This window comes from Boleophthalmus pectinirostris, unplaced genomic scaffold (genome assembly GCF_026225935.1).
Source record: "Boleophthalmus pectinirostris isolate CB_2022bp ecotype Guang Dong unplaced genomic scaffold, ASM2622593v1 HiC_scaffold_8, whole genome shotgun sequence".
In the NCBI taxonomy this organism is placed as follows: Eukaryota; Metazoa; Chordata; class Actinopteri; order Gobiiformes; family Gobiidae; genus Boleophthalmus; species Boleophthalmus pectinirostris.
In genome coordinates, this window is record NW_026571515.1 from 30,603,616 (window position 1) to 30,622,213 (window position 18,598).

Here is an 18,598-nt window from a genome sequence, read left to right on the forward strand (position 1 = left end):
GGGTGTACAGTACTCTCTAGTAAACCTTGTTTGTCTCCTCTGTGAGAAACCCCCTCCTAAGGCCACATACCTAAACGTTGGCTCTGCCCACTTATGTCCGAAATGGTTCCCCTCATCTCGGTGCATCCTTCAGCAGTCCCACTTTGACCCCCCTCGCCCCTGTGTGCGGTCCGCTGTGAGTTCAGCCCCTTCGACTGGAGACTCGGGCTTATCTGGTACCAAGGAGGACGCCATTCAGGACCTGTACGCTGCGACGTTAAGGGACTCTCCGTAACGGGTGCAGGGGGGACTGTGGAGCGGGTACCGGGGATTTGGCCGTATTTCTTTGAATCGGTTTTGTGAGGGCGAGCGGGAGCTATGGCGAGGTTCTCCGCGCTCTGGGTGCTTCTACTGTGCCAACTCTTGACGTGGTCATCCGCACAGGTAAGCGCGGTGATGCGCAACAGACTTTCAACAGAACTTCGGTGATTTCCTTTTAACTTTTGGAATTCACAGTGCAAAATAGACTACAGCAATTAATCGACTGGATTCCAACTGCACTGCACTGCCCGGGGCTCTCGGCCGAATCGGAGAGAGCATAATTGGCTGATTGGATAGTTTTGTGGCATGTTACATTTATGTTACATGTATACATCTATTCACTACATTGTATGCATTATAATTGTGTGCAGGTGGCTACGTCGCTCACGTTAGCCTAGTAAGATGGGGTTATGTTTTCTCTGAACCTGTGGAATGCGCGCACTGGAGATCAGTGCGCCAGCGCACAATGCCGCTTCTGTTCATTCAGCTCCAGGTTTGGGGCAACGCATAAGATTAGCCGAACTTTCATACAAACAGAAAGCCAGAAATGATAAACCAGAAAAAAATAATTAACTCCTAAATATTAGTTTTACAAATGTTTTATGTTTGCTTGGCTGTCAAAGTGATTGTTGGACTTTATGTGGGACGTTTATCCATCTGGCATAAAGTTAAATTGTTCACTGCGGTGAAAATGTGTAAATTCTATTTTAAAACAGTTGGTACAGGCATATTATTATGTTGCTTGCAGCTAATTACACTGTGCATTAGTGAATATGATCATAATGTATATAGATTTTTTACACATTCTTACGGTTTCAATAAGACAAGGTTAATTGGTTTATTTATTTTTTCAGAGGCCTGGGCCCAGAGGATCCCCTGGGCAGCCAGGACCCCCAGGACCTCCAGGAAAGGATGGCACAGACGTGAGTTACACCCTCTGCTCTGAGCCAGTACTTTAAATCTCTGGCGGTGGATGTAATGAATATAAACGAGAAAAAAAAAAACACTGATCTGATAATGCAGACTTTTATGTATGGAAAAGTATAGAAAATTCTTTGTGCGTGTATCTCCTCAAAGTGTCCACAAACATAATCCATACATGTAATCATAATTATGTTTACATACACTCAGATCTAATCTGTAAGTGCCATTTGAGATGTGTGTCTTGGATGCTCCTATGCCTCTATTGACAAAATCATTGCTTGAATGAAATTGATGTGTGCAGGTGTAGTATTTTTATGTGAGTGACTCCTCCCATCTGCCCTCCCCCAGTATTAAATAAAAAACATGTTGTCAGATGGGCAGGGTTTCATTGTATTTATGAGCATCAAATGACTTTCACACTATAGAAAAACAAAAATGTGGCTGTTTGCTACAGGTGTTCCAATCAGTGAAAACTGGTAGAATGTACTCCCGGAATAAAAAACAATCAAAACTTTGAAAAAAAAAACGAAATCCAGGAAAAGTAAAAGTCACCTGACTAAAAGTATAGTTAAAAGGCCCTCAATTAAATGGCCAAAGCCAACATGTATTGACCATATATGGTATTCATCAGGACTTGTAATTGGTGTAATTGATGTAGTTGATGTAAATGAGTTAAATAATAAAGATACAACATTTCAGATGCAAATGTCTATTTTAATTTGTTGAAATCATAACAGTTAAAAACACTGGCAAATTAGATTATGCAAAATCCCATTTTGGCAATCGGTTTACAGTTGTGAGTCATTGCTTAAACTAAGCTCCCAATTTCAATTAACATATTAACTCTGGAACTGAAATGTTCCATTCGAGGGAAGCATTTGTACCTTTTAATAGTAGATATTTTGGTAAGTCTGTAAGGGACACAGAGGGCCCATTCATACATTCCCCAGCCCAGTGAGAGCATCTCAAGTTTCAGCTCACACCTTTAACCCCCCTCCCTTTCCCCAAGCCAAACGGAGCGTCTATCATGTGACCAACCACCACTGGGTCAATTTAGCCATGTTTATTCTTCACTGGGTACTGCAGAAGCTTAACATCTTGCATCAAACATGGAATATTGGCTTATTGGCTCAGTACATCCTTTTGGACAATAAATCACTTAAATGCATTTGTTTAATTGTGTCTTATAGGGTAAACCAGGCCCTGCTGGTCTACCAGGGAAAGCAGTAAGTATTTAACTTCAGTGATGTCCAGTGGATCATTTGTTTTAGGATTAGTAATGTGTAGATATTCTATTATATTTCTATAGGGACCCAAAGGAAAAGCTGGGATTCCCGGAAAATCAGGACAACCAGGCTTGCCTGGACTTCCTGGAGTGGATGTATGTTTATAATTCATAAATGTACACTAAAAGCTATGGAGGCCATTTTAAATTTATCATACTGTAATGTGTCTCTTCAGGGTATGATTGGTCCTGATGGCCCAGCCGGAAAAGATGGACCTGCAGGAGAAGCTGTAAGTGAACAGACAGGTTTTAGTGAGGGGAATAAGATAGAGACGAGGTGAAGTCTAACTGTCAGCCCAGATTTGTCCAACTGTGCCTCATGGGGGGAAATACTTTTAATGAGGTATTACAATTGGATTTATTTTCTCTAATCCGGACCGGAATGCCTACCGCCTCCAACGAATCTCATGGGATGAAGTATGTTGGTCTAGTACTGAACAGGTATTATCCACAGACAAAAGGATAATGGGGAGTTTAATGGGGAGTTGGTCTGGTGCACTTTCTGCAACTTGGAAACTTAGGAGCCAATATTACACTATTGGTGTAGAAAAATCTTTATTTACTGGGGTGGTATGATTTTACATTTGTAAAAGGACAGTGCACAGTAATACATTAGTTATGGCAAGTCATTACAGCACGGATGCTAATTTACACCTCTGTTCCTGCGCAGGCTGATGTTTTTAAAGAAATAACTACTTATCCTGACAACTTATAAGACTCAATAATACCACACCTCCTTGGAGTTATGTGCGCTTGTTTTTTGTTAGTTTTAGTTAGTTAGAAGCTAATAAAGTTTTTGCTTTGATAGGCTCTGTTATTGCACAAAACATATAAATTTCACTTGTCCTCCACGTCCTCCACCATTATAGCAAGTGTCTCTTATGTTATGACTGTTATATTAGTATGACAACCCATTATTATTAGCCTGGTAGAGCACATGTTAGGAAAAACACCCAGGAATCTTGACTGTGAAGCTGCATATTTAGTGTCAAGACAGATAAAGCCCAGACAATCAAACTCATGCTTAGACTAATGAGCAAGTGTGTCGACAAGTGCTCCTAATTACTTTGATTAGCAGACTGTTATCTCAGAGACCTGACAGGAATACTCAAACTTATGGGGAAAAAATTTAAATAAAAAAGGTTTTACGAATTTTTAGTACTAGTCTGATTGTAGCAAGGTGGGGAGATCAGTGTGCTGAGAGGATTTATTTGGGTTCTCTGGAGCTCTCACCTCAAAGACAACTCAAATACAGCTGTGAGGAATCAACACAGACTCAGACCAAGAGGAAAGCTTAACATGAATACAACAAGCAGCATAATGTGGGTGGTTCAATGCAGAAATTATGGCAATTTGTTTAATGGGGCAAAAAAGCAAGCACAATATTATCAATAACTATATATATAAGCTTAGTTTTAATGAATTTGAGTAGCCTTGACTTGCTGCTAATTTTAATAATAAAGGTAATGAGTGTCTTACTTATGTAATGTTCTGATATCTCTTCACAGGGTGAAGCAGGACCTCCTGGACCAGCCGGGCCTCCGGTAAGTAGATCCTTAAAAAACAAAAGCACTAATGTGGACTTTGATGTCTGTGACTTAATGCACCTTCCTGTGTCTTCCGTAGGGCAGAGGGAGAGCAGGAGCACCAGTGAGTACACAGCTCTGAACTATAATTTGCAAACATATCAAATAATTTGATGTTGAAGTCATACTTTATATGAGCTTGTGCCCCAAAACAAAACTATGTTTTATTTTAAGGGTTTACCTGGAACTAATGGCCTACCAGGCGGTCTTGGACCACAGGGGCCTACTGTGAGTATTTTTCAACAAAATGTAATTTACAATCTTTTGTTTTATTTGTCATGTTGCATTTGTATGTAAAGGCCAAGGCAGTTATTACTCACCAGTCAGTTTAGTTGTGTATTTTGTCGTAGTTCAAATGTCCAATGGATCTTCACATTTGTTCCGACAGGGTCCCGAGGGGCTTCCTGGACTTCCCGGCCCACCTGGTCCTGATGGCCCTCCTGTAATTATAGTTTCTTTTACTCCCATTTTATCATATATATTTTTCACTGATTTACACTATTTTGTCAAACATGCTTTTATTGCCATCTAGTGGTTGCATGGTTTCATTCATTTTATGAATGGTTCAATGAGATGATTGTTAGCTAGGAAAAGCTCTGAGACTTATACTTTCTGTTATGCAACTTCAGGGTCTCCCAGGCACACTTCAAGATCTCAATGGTGACCTTCTCGTAAGTTTCTGGCACTTATACACTATAGTAAGACAGAACAAATAAAACAATGTATTTATAATTGTTGTTTTCAGTGTCCAGCTATCTGCCCCCCTGGTCCCCCCGGCCCACCTGGAATGCCAGGATTTAAGGTGAATACAATATATATTTCTTGACAAATGTCATTAATATACTCACTCTTGTAGAATGCTGATCTTTGGTGTTTGTGTCTGCCCACAGGGTCACACTGGACACAAAGGAGATAAAGGAGAGGTTGGGAAGGACGGAGAGAAGGTGAGTGAAGGAGGTCATGTGACTATCATGTGGTACAGTCTTTGTCTGTGATTCTCACCTGAGTCCTAATTCACCTGTGCAGGGAGACGCTGGTCCTCCAGGGCCCCCTGGTATTCCAGGCACTGTGGGTCTGCAGGTGATCACACACACTCTATAATAATAATAATAATAATAATAATAATAATAATAATTAATTATTATTATATAATTATTATAAATTATAATTATTATTATTATTATTATTATTATTATTATTATTATTATTATTACACATCTTAATTTCTTTATATAAAATATTCATTCTGAAATGTCATCCTGAAGGGCCCACGGGGTCTGAGGGGGCTGCAGGGGCCCATGGGTCCAGTGGGAGACAGAGTAAGTACTATTGTAGCCTAATGTTATATAAAACAAAAGACTTAAGACTGACCTTTTCCTTGACCCTAGGGGTTGCCTGGCTTCAGAGGCAAACCTGGTGCTGCTGGCCTCATTGGAAAAAACAGTGAGTTCCTCTCTGTTTGTAGCACAACTGTAATGTTATTATATTATTTATATTATAATGTTATTGTGCATAAGCTCTTCAGTTAAGATATTGGTTGGTCCTATAAATGAATAGCTGTACATGTTTCATCTGATGCTTCCAGGGCGACGCTGGAGAGAAAGGGCCACAAGGGTTCAGAGGACCAAAGGGCGAGATGGTGAGTAATCAGTCTTAGCACTAATATACAGTACATGTCTGTGTATATAGTATGTCTATGTTATGCAGAAGAATAACAAAATATGACACTTTCAGGGTAAAATTGGTCCTAAAGGAGCACCTGGAGGGCCTGGGCCTAAAGGGGAGCCTGTGAGTATAAGCCTGACATACAAATAGCACAATGTCCAGCTGACCTTTGTAACAGTCCTGTCTCGTGTCGTCAGGGTATTCCAGGGAGAGACGGCAAAGATGGCACACCAGGACTGGATGGAGAGAAGGCAAGACACACAGTTTCCTCTGAGATTAAATGAAAAATGCCTTTTCTATAAAGCAGGTCCTTAAGTTAGTGTCTGTTGTGTTTTCAGGGCGATGCTGGGCGCCATGGTGTAGTCGGAGAGAAAGGACCAAATGGACTTCCTGTAAGAAATGATATTTTTAGCTTGTGATCAATTTAATTATCATTATAATGCATTAGATCAATCAGCATTTCAATTACAGTAGACACTGACCATTTTATATTTATCTTTTACAGGGGCTCCAGGGAAAAGCTGGTGCAAAGGGATCTAAAGGAGAAGTTGTAAGTATAGATGCTAATGAAAACATGTAAAAATGACACATGGTTTAAGAAATTTTAAAGTTGTGTTTAAAAGTGTTAATTGTTGTTTCCTCTTTTGTTTATGATAAAAGGGAGACCCAGGGAAGACTGGTGAGACGGGACCCTCTGGAGAGCCAGGTATTCCTGTATGTATCTTGTAGAATTTGGGGGAGATTTCAGTGTTATTAACACTACATATTCTGGGGTGTTTTTACTAAACTGTCTCTTCCTCAGGTGAATTGGCTTATCCCAAACAACCTACCGCCTAGGCCAGTAGGGTAGCATCCTCCGACCCAAACACGATAAAGAAGATAAGGTGCTTGAACTGAGGTCCTGACTTGAAGTCTTTCACTCAAGGTTTCGCCACCAAGGTATGTCATGAAAATGTAAACTGTAAATGTTATGAACTTGAAAAAAATTCATTTGAATCACTTTGAAGTTGTTTTCTGTAAAATGCCAGTGGAAGTTCTCTTAATGGAGGGGTTCTCAAACTGTGGGTGAGGGCCCAAAAAAGGGGCGCAGAGTGTTTCAGTGTAGCACAGTTTGATTGGCCTATTTTAAGATTAAAATAACATTAATCAGATAGAATGGAGATAGATTTAACAAAACATATGTGCCAAAATGACTGTAAAATATAAAAAAAATATAGGAAATGACAAAAATGGTCTTGATTTGGTCTCGATGGACCCTGGTCTTGGTCTTGTCTCGCTCTCGACCTTTAAAAGTCTCGGTCTCGACTCTCAGAGGTCTCGGTCTCGTCCTGGTCTTTGAACCCTATGGTCTCGGTCTGGTCTTGGTCTCGTTTATTGCGGTTTTGACTTCAGCACTAATTAAAAGTAAAAATCACAGCACCAAAGACCCCCGTTTGAGAAACACCGCGTCCTTCTACCCACACCAAAAAAATAAAACAACACCACATTTTCATCTTTCCCTTTGAAAAACATTCAAATGTAATCACCACAAAAGCTTTAACATGTAACATCTGCAGCTCAAATCACACTTTGCCTAATTACTCTTCGCCTATTCAATGAACCCTGATTATCCTGGCCATACAACGCTCCCATTCATCCACCAAAACCAAAATTATTCACACCCCATCTGCAAACCCACTGCTGTTTTCCTCAAAATCAATCATTTCGTTATGCTGCCTGTCAAAAAAAACACAAACATTTCTCTCCAAAAATTCTGATTCTGAATTTGAATCGTGCATCTCATCTCCTGCTGTCATCAGGGGAGTTTACAAGAGCGCACCAGTGACAAGATTAGGCTCAAATAAAAAGGGAAGCTAACTTGTAAAAGTCTGGAAGCAGCACAGACACAAAAAGGTCCAAGTGACTGTAAAACGCGCCGTGTTTTTTTACAGTTTTGGCTTTTCGTTTTTGGCCCGTCGAAGGCAGCCACCCCAGAGATTTGCTTGAATTTTAAATGGCTGCTTTCTGACACAGTGAGAGCAGATGGGAGAGGAGTGAAAGAGCACGCAGCCAGACGGAAGGAGACACAAGGAGAGGAACCGTAGACGACAGTGTATTAAAAAGAAAGAATTGATATTAAAGGTGCGCTGTGGAACTTTTCTGGCGGGAGGGGAGGGGGGGATCTGCCATCTGCTCGTCTCCATGGAAACGTTATCGCTTTGTTAGACTGTCAAAAGTATCAAAAATCGGATAAAAATCGATACTAAAACTAGTATAAGAGCACATAGACGAGTACACGCCCATGGATCACCTACCTGGACCACTGAGGGATTATTTTCATTGTGAGGGTGGTCACTGAGTGCGTATACATGCACATCAATAACCCGGTTATGATCGGGTTTTTTGAGTATCCCGGTTTCTTGATGGTGCATGTAAACGCAGTAACCCGGTTTCAGTAACCCGGTTATGGCAGTATCCCGGTTATTAGAAACCGGGTTACTGTAGCTGGTTTATTCCGATAGTAACCGGGATACTTGTGGCATGTAAACGCAGTACCCCGGTTACTGCAACATAAAGTTGAGTGCGCATGCGTCCAAAAGACACTTTCCAGCCTTTCACCACAACAGTAGTGACATAAATAAATTGACCAACATAAATAAAGTGACCAAACGAGTGAAATGACTGTAAAATAAAGAGCTGCGCTAAACCTGCACACGTACGACCTGCACACGTACGACCTGCACACGTACGACCTGCACACGTACGACCTGCACACGTACGACCTGCACACGTACGACCTGCACACGTACGACCTGCACACGTACGACTCGTACGACCTGCACTCGTACGACCTGCACTCGTACGACCTGCACTCGTGTGACGCTGAAAAGCTAAAACATGAACTATCTCCTATACTCTATACACACGGAACACACTTACCATCATTAGCGCCTCTTCTGTCACAGAAATAACACACATAATCCACAGAGTCGTGTCATTTAGTCCAAAAGAAACTGATCGCATCAGCGGCACAAGGAGCGAGTTGTTTTTATCGCCGCTAACAGTTTATGCTAATTAGCCAAACGGTCTTAAGTTTCGTTTCTGTAAAACGTAAACAAATGTGATCACAGCTGAATTATCTGATCAAACGGGCTGATGTAGCTCTATAGTCTTTATGGTTTATATGTTGTAAAGTTGAGTTTATTTATGCAGAAGATTTTAATGAAGAATCTGCACAGTGGATTGTGGGAGATCTCGTAGCTCCTTAGCTTCTTATGCTAAAGGAGCTCACGGTTTGTATTTTTCCTGGTTTATGAAATTGATTTAAGTAAATTTTTGCGCCTGCGCATTTGTAAGATTATGTCAAGAAACCGGGATACTCCATTTGATCATGTATACGTGGATATGAGTATCCCGGTTTCTCAGTGCGCATGTAAACGCAGTAACACGAATACTGACATAACCGGGATATGGCTAATAACCGGGTTATTGATGTGCATGTATACGCACTCACTGCTCCATAGATCTGACTGTAACATGTAACATGGCCTGGTGGTGCAATCTGCTTCTGTTTATGTTAAATGCCATACTGGGGAAGATTCCAGTCAAAGCAATGATGTTTATCTGTATGTTGTTTTTTACCTCAGGAAAACTGATTGTATTTCGGTCACGTTTACACAGAGTCGGGGATATTGAGAAACGATTATTTCCCTCCGTCTGTTTTCTAAAATAACCTCATGCACATAGCATCGTTTTCAAAAAAAGTTTTCGTTTACGTCAACCCGCATAAATACTGGCTGGGCAGCAACTGGATTAGATTCAAACCCATAGCTTTTATTTCATTTCATCAAAATTGCTGACCTCCGAGCTCATTCGTCTCTGGCAGAGGTGGGGACTTGCAAGTCTGAACTCAAGTCAGACTTGAGTCAACTATTTTTTAGGACTTGAGACTTGACTTGATAAAATGGACTAAGACTTGGGACTCGGCTTGGACTTATTTATTTATTTATTTATTTATTTGAAAAGGGACAATACACATTAATCAACATCAAAACAATGTAAATGTGCCCGAGTTCGCTGATAAGAGCTCATTTGCATCGGTAGTCCCTTTGCCAGATGTCAAAAAGGCATCCTAAAAGAAAATACACTTAAATGTTACACATCAAAAATTACTTGAAGGTCAATGACTTGGGACTTGACTTGGACTTAAGAAGACTTGGGAAGCACTTTTAAATCCGAATTCTTTCTATTCTGATGGTAATAATTCACTCTAAGATCTTGTCAAGACATTTAAAAAGGAGAAAAATAACATTTCTACAACTCTTACATGCTCTATAAATACTCACATATAAATATACTATGACTTCTTAAGTACAATTTATCTTAAAATTCATATAAACTGCAAAAATCCTGGTTTAAAGACTTAAAATAACTTGAAGCTCAAAGCAGCCGACTTGGACTTGACTTGGACTTATGGGCCAGTGACTCGAGACTCAACTTGGACTTGCCTGTATTTGACTTGGGACTTGACTCGGTTTTGAGGCCAAAGACTTGATCATCATCGTAGCAAAAGTTAAACAATGGTCCAGTTTCGATGTTCGATGTCCAACAAAAAGCCGAAGAGGGACTAAACTGAACTTACGTAACGTCGCAAATGAGCTCACCTGTAGCTCCAGCTAAGTCACTTCTTTCTGGTCAAATTATGTAAAAATAAAGCCTAAAAAAAATAAAGTCTAACCAAGCCTCAGACCGAGCAGTGCCTCTAGTTAGCATCACACTCGCAGGTAAAGTTGATGTTGAATGTTCACGTTGCTGCAAAGTATCATTTATCCGTAGCATTACACTGATTTGACTGACTTGTTGGGACGCTGCTTTCTAAACAAACATTCAAATACTCATTAACCAACAGAAAAGTTCCACAGTGACCCTTTAAAATGCAATAACCGGTTGAAGAGACGAATGACACGGTGTTGTTACGGTCCATTCACCCTGACAACTGATCAGAGCCCGGCTTAAATCGACATTTGGTTCACAAAAGGCGCGCGCAGCAGGAGCTCTGATGCAACAGGCCTGTACCTGTACACACTCTCATCTGCTGCCCTCCACCTGTTTTATGAAATTTAGAAGACCCCCCGCGAAGCCCCACATCTCTCTTTCTCTCTCTTTTTTTCTCTATCGCCTTGTTCTCTCGCTCCTTATCTCACTCTCTTGCCCTGCTCCTCTCCCCTTCACCGCTCTATCGCTACTATATTTCTTATCTCCTCTCATTCTCATCTCTCGTCTTGTTAACTCTGTCGTTTCGCCCACTTCTCTTTTCTCTCTCATTACTCTGTCAGCTTTGTTCACTCTTGTTCCCAACACTCCGAAGCTCTCCTCACTAAGTCACTCCCCCTACAGAGCGCCATCACAACACAATCAGCGTGCGTCCCGCTAATGAAACTACCGCGCACACTACTGTGTTTTTTTGTGTATTTATGGAGAATTGTCGCGTGGGGACATGGATAGGCTTGTGGGCGGAGCATTGTACAGAGTCTTAAAGATAATGTTAAGGAGGATTTGAATAGGGTCTGGGAGAGATCGCTAAATTACTCAAACATACAAGCATACATCTTCAGGCATGTTTTTGATGAGGAAACGTTATAACATGGTAGAAAGATGAAAAAAATAAACATAAAAAATGCAGACTATCCCCTCTTTATAAAAAAGTAAATGAGTTTATGTCGCACATGTTTTTCCAAAGTGTTAAAAACTGTATTTTAACTACAAATGGGAAACAAACTAACATAAAGTCTGAGGCTGCTGGTTTCCATAGTCCATAGTGGTTTCCAAGTCTTGTTCCTTTGGCTATAACATTCTAGCCAGGCTGGCGTCACCTAGTGCCTCCGCTCAATTTAATTTCTCTCCAGCGACTTGGTCAGGAATCAGAATACACTAGAATCCTGGAAGAGCCGTGAAGCCATGACCTCAAACTCAAGCACGTGTCTGGATCCCTTTTGTAGTTCAGTACAACAGTAAACAAAACGGTCAAGATGGATGCAGACGAAGACAGACATTCTGCGTTGACAACGATTCCCGAGATCGAGGATTTAAAGCTTGAATGTTTGGTGAATTTTATCAAGGAGAAAGACGTTATTTGCCCTTCTTCCTACGGGAGTTGACGCATTACATACGTCACGACCAAATAGCAGCGATTGGTTAAATTAAAAAAGTACCTGCCTACCGTCAAGCGAACGAATCCTAATACTGCGAGGTGATCAATCCTCCATGAACGATAGGAGTGTGCAAAAATATCAAAATATCGATATATCATATTGTTTAATATGATGATATAGTATCGATATCTTGGGCTGCTGTATCAACATATCACCAAGAGTATTTTTTGGTATATTTTACTAAAATATTTTGTTACAGAGCTACAGTTTTGTTGCTTTTTTAGTGAAAGGAAACTTGTTTATGTAACATATTTGACATTTTGACTGTTTTGATTATTAAAATGTACATATTTCTTATTAACTTTGCACAAGAAATGGTTTAGCAAAGACTTTTATATATCGTATCAAATCAAACATGTACTGTAACGAGAAATGTATCATATCGTGGTCTATGTATCGAGGTAAGTATCGTATCGGTAACTTCTTAATGATACCCAGCCCTAATAAGGTTTTGACTTTCTGTTTAAATCTGTCAGGTGAAGTGCTACATCCTGAAAGTTACATACTGTAGCTTTAACAACAAAAACAATTCTAGTTTCTTTCTATGCACAAAAACAACATCCGAAGCAACTCTTCCCGCATTTAAATTTAAAATCTTCAACGAATTTTTCAAACTTTTTTGGTCCGGCTCTTTAGTAGCGCGTACGCTCACTGATTGGTTTCTCTTCTATTGGAAAAATCATTTGTTTACAACTCGGCGACTCGGTACGTGAAGAATGCCGCCCCTATATAAGCCCGAGTATAGACTTTTACGGAGTGCAGATTAAGTGTGCGGCCGTAAAAACACAGCAGTAAAAACGAGGAGGGGCCGGCCAACGGAAAAAAAGGGGCTATTGATTGTGACAACATCTTCACACCGGCCGAGAGGGAAGCGCCTGGGGAGGGTGCAGTCCTGAGTTATGACACAGGCCAGAGCTTAATGGGCTTTATGGGGCAGTAACAAGGGCACGGCTAAAATAGAGAAACAATAGACAGGTAATGTGGACGTGGAAGGGGCTAATGCGTTTTAATGGGGGGAAAATGACACCTGGATGCACGCCCAGACTCTGTAATTATAAGCCCATGTGTAACTTTATACAACTATATCATTTGTAATAATTAAGTTCACATAAAACACAGATTGCAGTGTTCTGGTATGAATAAGGTAAGGCTTTATTATGTCTTTTTTTTCTGTCCCTTGATACACTACCTCATTAAGATAAGAGGAGTAGCACTTATTTGTAAAACGACTGGGAATTTCAGTGTTCCAGCTGAAAACCATAAAATCTGCAGCAGAATTAAATTTAACCGTAATTTTTAGTACAGTGTTACGCAATGTTATGTCGTTTTAAAGAGCGTAACATGGTACATAACGCGGTACAGGTATAAAGGATCAAGGGTAGTGTAAACTCAATAGGTATGTTACTTTAAATAGCCGATATTTTTGTGTTTTTGAGTCAAATTTATAATGTTTCCTCATCACAGACGTATGTAAAAATATAAAAATATCCATATATCGTATAGTTTAACGTGATGATACAGGATACAGTATCGATACCGTGGGCTGCTGTATCGATATATCGCTGAGAGTATTTTTTTGGTATATTTTACGAAATTATTTTGTTACGTTGCTACAGTTTTGTCGCTTGTTTAGTGAAAGGAAACTCGTTCATGCGACACATTTGACATTTTTACTGATTCGATGATTAAAATTGGTGTTTTCGTATTAACTTTGCACAAGATGTGGTTTAACTAAGACTTTTAGTATAACCGAAATATCGTGATATCGTATCATCAGAACTCTTGCAATAATATCCATCGTAACATATCGAATTGCAAGGTTTTTCACTTAAAAGTATTAAAAAAGAGGGAACTGCATAGGCCATGATTCTTTACTTACTTTACTACATAGTTATTAAGCACTTTTAAATCTTATTTTTTGGAATATGGCAGTAATGATTCACTCTGAAGACACTCTGAGGTCACGGTATTTAAAAAGGAAAAAACACCGTATGTACAATTCTGTTAATCCCTCCAAAATATCGCAACAATTATCGTACAGTGAGAGGCATATCGTGATAATAAAGATTTGGATCATAACATCCCTAGTATCACAGCCATGACTTAGCCTTTATTTTTTATTGAACCGCAGCGAATCGTTTTTAAATATATCCAATCAAATCAAAAGTGCAGATCGAGATATGTATCTTATCGTGGCCTGTGTATCGAGGTATGTATCGTATCGGCAGCTTCTTAATGGTATCCAGCCCTAGTGGCGGGGGAGTGCATTGCCATGATCCTGGCGATACGATACGCTTCATGATACGCCTGTCACGATTCAAAACATCTCGATATATCCTGATACTAAGAGAAAGGATAATAATATATTGAGACTTGTCAGTAATTATGTTTAATATTTTGGTATTTTGGTGGAGTACACATTCACGAGAACAAAACTGAAGGAAATACAGTTTATTTCATTTTTAAATCATGAGAACACTGAATTGAACTAATGAATTTCTGATGAAAAACATGACTTTTAAAAATCGATTCAGACACATTTTGAATCAATATAAGAATCACGCATAAAGTATCATGATATATCACTGAATCAATATTTTCTTACGACTCCTAATACCTGGAGTTGTGTTTTGTTTCATTCTTCCATGTTTAACACAAAAATACTTAACATATTTAGGCTGAGCTCTTCTCACAAACTGAAACTGAAAAAACTCTTTTCCACTTTGTGATGTCATGTGGTAATACAGAAAATGCTCCACTGTGTTTTTAAACAACACATGCAGCTTCACTAGAATCATCTAGATCATTTCAGCCCTGGATTTGCCAACTCTACTGAATAAAAGGTAAACAGATCGCTTCGTGACATCACAAGGTGGAACAGAGCATCTTGAACTTTAGAGACATAGATAAACTAATTATAAAAGATTATTTAAACATGTTTGAATGAAACAAAAACACAACTCCAGGTCTGTTTTTGAGGAGGTAACAGCATTTATAACATGTCTTAAAGCTCCATTTCCCGTAATACAGGACCTTTAAATAATGATTATGAAAATGAAATTGGTCAAAATATAAATATAAGGGGTCTAGGAGTATGGTTATGCTGCACTACTACATTAATTTTATTTTTATTTACTTAAATGTGTGTGTGTAAGTACTAGGGGAGAAGGGGTTTGTTATGGGTGGGGGCTTTGTTGTTTTAGGTTTGTTTTTGGTATTGTTTTATGTTTTTGTGTCTTGTTGTCAAGTTTATTATTGTATTTGTATTGTCTTCAAAATGAATACGTGTAGAATAGAACTATATTTCTTTCGGGATAAAACAGAAACTCCTTTTCATAGTTACTGGAGTGAGGATGAGCCTTTTGGCCTGCAAGCCTGTATTTGAGACTAGTTTATATCTCACTATTATTATTCATTGATTTATACTGCACTGTATTGCTGAAGCAAGTTCCCAGTTTGTGAATTTGGTTCATTGACAATGGCAATAAAACAGATTCTGATTCAGATGTAATAAAAATTTTACAACACCATCAAACAAATTCTTTCCTGCAAACTTTGCCTCAGAATTAAAGAGGGAGTATTACACTTCTATGGGGTACTAACTCCTAACACATAACATATTTAGATCAACATGTTGCATTTTATTGTTTTGAAAATGTTATACTCGGGGAAAAACAATGTACTGACGTATCTCCACACTAAGTCGCTCCCCCTTCAGAGCGCTACGTGAGATTACTCAAACGTGCACGGATGAAATGATGAGAGAACAACATTATAATATGGTAGAAAGCTCCAAAAAAGTAAATTTTGCATAATAACGCTTCTTTATATTTTTGCCAATTACAGAACATGCCTTGGTAAATGTAAAAAAAAAAGACAATAAAAAATATAGGGATCTCATCTATAGTCAAAGCAATGATACTTTCTAGTGTCTAATGCAGGGGTGGGCAAACTTTTTGACTCGTGGGCCACAAAGGGCTCTAAAATTTGATTGAAGGGCCGGACCTGGAGCAAATGGAAGGAGTTTTTTGGTAATCCATCTCATAAGAGAAAAAAAATATCCCATGTAATAGAAATATCCCATATTTAAACATCATTACAAAGCATTATAACAAAATATCTGTCTCTCAAGTCCCACAATATTTACTATTTATTGAAATGACTTTTAAAACACTGAAAATTATTATTATTATTCAAGTTCAGGGGGCCGGATTAAAAAGATTAAAGGGCCGCATATGGCCCCCGGGCCTTAGTTTGCCCACCCCTGGTCTAATGTCTACTGTTGTTTTTGTCATTTATTATTATTATTATTATAAAAAATATATATAATATATTTATAAATAGTAATAAATAAATAATATTTATAATAATATAATAATAATAAATAATAATAATAATAATAATAATAATAATAATAATAATAATAATAATAATAATAATAATAAACATATATCAAAATAAAATAAAAATACAATAAAATAAATATATAGGGATAAAAAATGAAACTTTTGCCAAAAAAAAAACCCTGGCAACATCTGAAATCTCTCTTGAAGACAGCTGTATATTTACACCAGCTCAAAAGTGAAATACCAAACGCTCACCAGGAAATAGGCACCAAAGGATTTCACATAAATTTGATCTAAAGTGTTTCAAAGCACTTTTGGTGAGGTGTCTGCCATATTTCCTGCGTATTACTGGTATCATCATGAAGCTAAAAGGAAACCCAACACTGGCCTCCCTCACATGTTTAAAGTGTTGTACAGAGAAAAGGTCAAGGCATCGATCCGAGCAGGCGTTTATGGGTAAAGCAAAATGTGACTCTGACTGCACGGGAACGAGGGACACGTCGTTAAAAAGCCGTAAAGGTGCAATGTGTAACTTTTCTGGCGGAGGGTTCGTCAAATGCTTTCTCTTTGTGGAAGTTACAGGTCAGATCTGTGGAGAGGCAACCCCGCTCACAGTCAGAATGTTTGTTTTCTAGGTATTTTTGAGCTATAAAACAACATGTGATTGAATAAATGTAAGGTCGATCTGATTGAGCACAAGAGGGACCAGAGGGGAAACTGTATTAATGCGTTAGTTTCACTTTCTTCTAATATAGTGAATCCTGTTTGTTGTTTAGATCAGTGGCCCCTAACATTTTTTTGGGCCACGGATTAGTTTTATGTCTGACAATGTTTCGCAAACCGGTGGGACTGTGGGCGCTCGTTTCAGGACAACATGTTCACGGACCGTCGGTGAATCGGAGCAGGCACGAATGAATGGAGCACGGGAGGAGACGTGGTCCACCCGGCATGATTCAGTCCTGGTTTAATCCTGGTTTTAGACCTGGTTTAGACCTGGTTTTGACCTGGTTAAATCCTGTTTTAGTCCTGGGTTAGTCCTGGTTTAGACCTGGTTTTAGACCTGGTTTAGACCTGATTTTAAGCCTGGTTTAGTCCTGGTTTAGACCTGGTGTAGACCTGGTTTAGACCTGGTTTTAGACCTGGTTTAGACCTGATTTTAAGCCTGGTTTAGTCCTGGTTTAGACCTGATTTCGAACTGATTTTAGTCCTGGTTCAGTCCTGGTTTAGACCTGATTTTAGTCCTGGTTTCGACCTGATTTTAGTCCTGGTTCAGTCCTAGTTTAGACCTGATTTTTAGTCCTGGTTTAGTCCTGGTTTATACAAGGTTTAGACTTGATTTTAGTTCTGGTTTTAGACCTGGTTTAGACCTGATTTAACCTGGTTTAGTCCTGGTTTAGACCTGGTTTTATTAACCTGTTTTAGTCCTGGTTAGATAGTCCTGTTTTAGACCTGTTTAGACCTGATTTAAAGCCTGGTTTAGTCCTGGTTTAGACCTCTTTTTAGTCCTGGACCTGGTTTAGACCTGATTTTAGTCCTGGTTTCTGTCCTCCTGTTAGTTCCTTAGCCTGGTTTTAACCTGGTTTAGACCTGTTTAGACCTGTTTAAGCCTGGTTTAGTCCTGGTTTAGACCTGGTTTTCTGGTTTTAGTCCTTGTTTTGTTTAGACCTGGTTTAGACCTGATTTTAAGCCTGGTTTAGTCCTGGTTTCGACTGATTTTAGTCCTGTTTAGACCTGGTTTGTTTCCTGATTTTAGTCCTGGTCAGTCCTAGTTTAGACCTGATTTTAGTCCTGGTTTAGTCCTGGTTTATACAAGGTTTAGACTTGATTTTAGTTCTGGTTTTAGACCTGGTTTAGACTTGGTTTAGATGTGATGTTAGTCCTGGTTTAGGTCTAATTTTAGTCCTGGTTTAGACCTGGTTTAAACCTGATTTTAGTCCTGGTTTAGTCCTGATTTTAGTCCTAGTTTAGTCCTAATTTAGACCTGATTTTAGTCCTGGTTTTAGCGCTGGTTTAGAGTCGCGAGAAACACGGGAGGAGGTGCAGCCCACATGGCCCAGAACCAGTCCATGGCCCAGGGGTTGAGGACCCCTGGTTTAGATCACGTTACCTGGAAAAGTGTTTCTTTATAAAGCACTTTGAGTGTCTTCAAGGTGGAAAAGCACTATATAAAATGTGACAATTATTATCTATCATCAAAAGTAAATTGCATTTATTTCATTCAGATTTGCCCACACCAAAAAAATAAAAAAATAAATTATTAATTAACAGCCAAGGTTTTATCACAATTCACACAGTTATTAT

The 18,598-nt window shown here is 39.1% G+C and overlaps 1 protein-coding gene and 2 long non-coding RNA genes across 3 annotated transcripts in view; all 3 read left to right on the forward strand.

Moving 5' to 3' along the window:
• Window positions 1–235: 235 nt before the first annotated feature.
• Window positions 236–18,598, forward strand: part of col9a3 (collagen, type IX, alpha 3) — a 25,488-nt gene continuing 7,125 nt past the window's right edge. Inside the window, exons 1-14 of the mRNA XM_020929842.2 lie at window positions 236–423; window positions 1,155–1,223; window positions 2,415–2,450; window positions 2,534–2,605; window positions 2,686–2,739; window positions 4,018–4,053; window positions 4,136–4,159; window positions 4,270–4,323; window positions 4,484–4,537; window positions 4,725–4,766; window positions 4,841–4,897; window positions 4,986–5,039; window positions 5,122–5,175; window positions 5,361–5,414. Coding sequence (XP_020785501.2) covers window positions 358–423; window positions 1,155–1,223; window positions 2,415–2,450; window positions 2,534–2,605; window positions 2,686–2,739; window positions 4,018–4,053; window positions 4,136–4,159; window positions 4,270–4,323; window positions 4,484–4,537; window positions 4,725–4,766; window positions 4,841–4,897; window positions 4,986–5,039; window positions 5,122–5,175; window positions 5,361–5,414 — 726 coding nt within the window. The 5' untranslated portion in view covers window positions 236–357. The remainder of the gene's footprint in view (window positions 424–1,154; window positions 1,224–2,414; window positions 2,451–2,533; window positions 2,606–2,685; window positions 2,740–4,017; window positions 4,054–4,135; window positions 4,160–4,269; window positions 4,324–4,483; window positions 4,538–4,724; window positions 4,767–4,840; window positions 4,898–4,985; window positions 5,040–5,121; window positions 5,176–5,360; window positions 5,415–18,598) is intronic.
• Window positions 5,687–6,012, forward strand: LOC129412374 (uncharacterized). The gene is made up of 3 exons (XR_008633680.1): window positions 5,687–5,734; window positions 5,830–5,883; window positions 5,958–6,012. It is a non-coding gene; the product is annotated as an uncharacterized LOC129412374 (long non-coding RNA).
• LOC129412373 (uncharacterized) lies at window positions 6,098–6,450 on the forward strand. The gene is made up of 3 exons (XR_008633679.1): window positions 6,098–6,152; window positions 6,266–6,310; window positions 6,421–6,450. It is a non-coding gene; the product is annotated as an uncharacterized LOC129412373 (long non-coding RNA).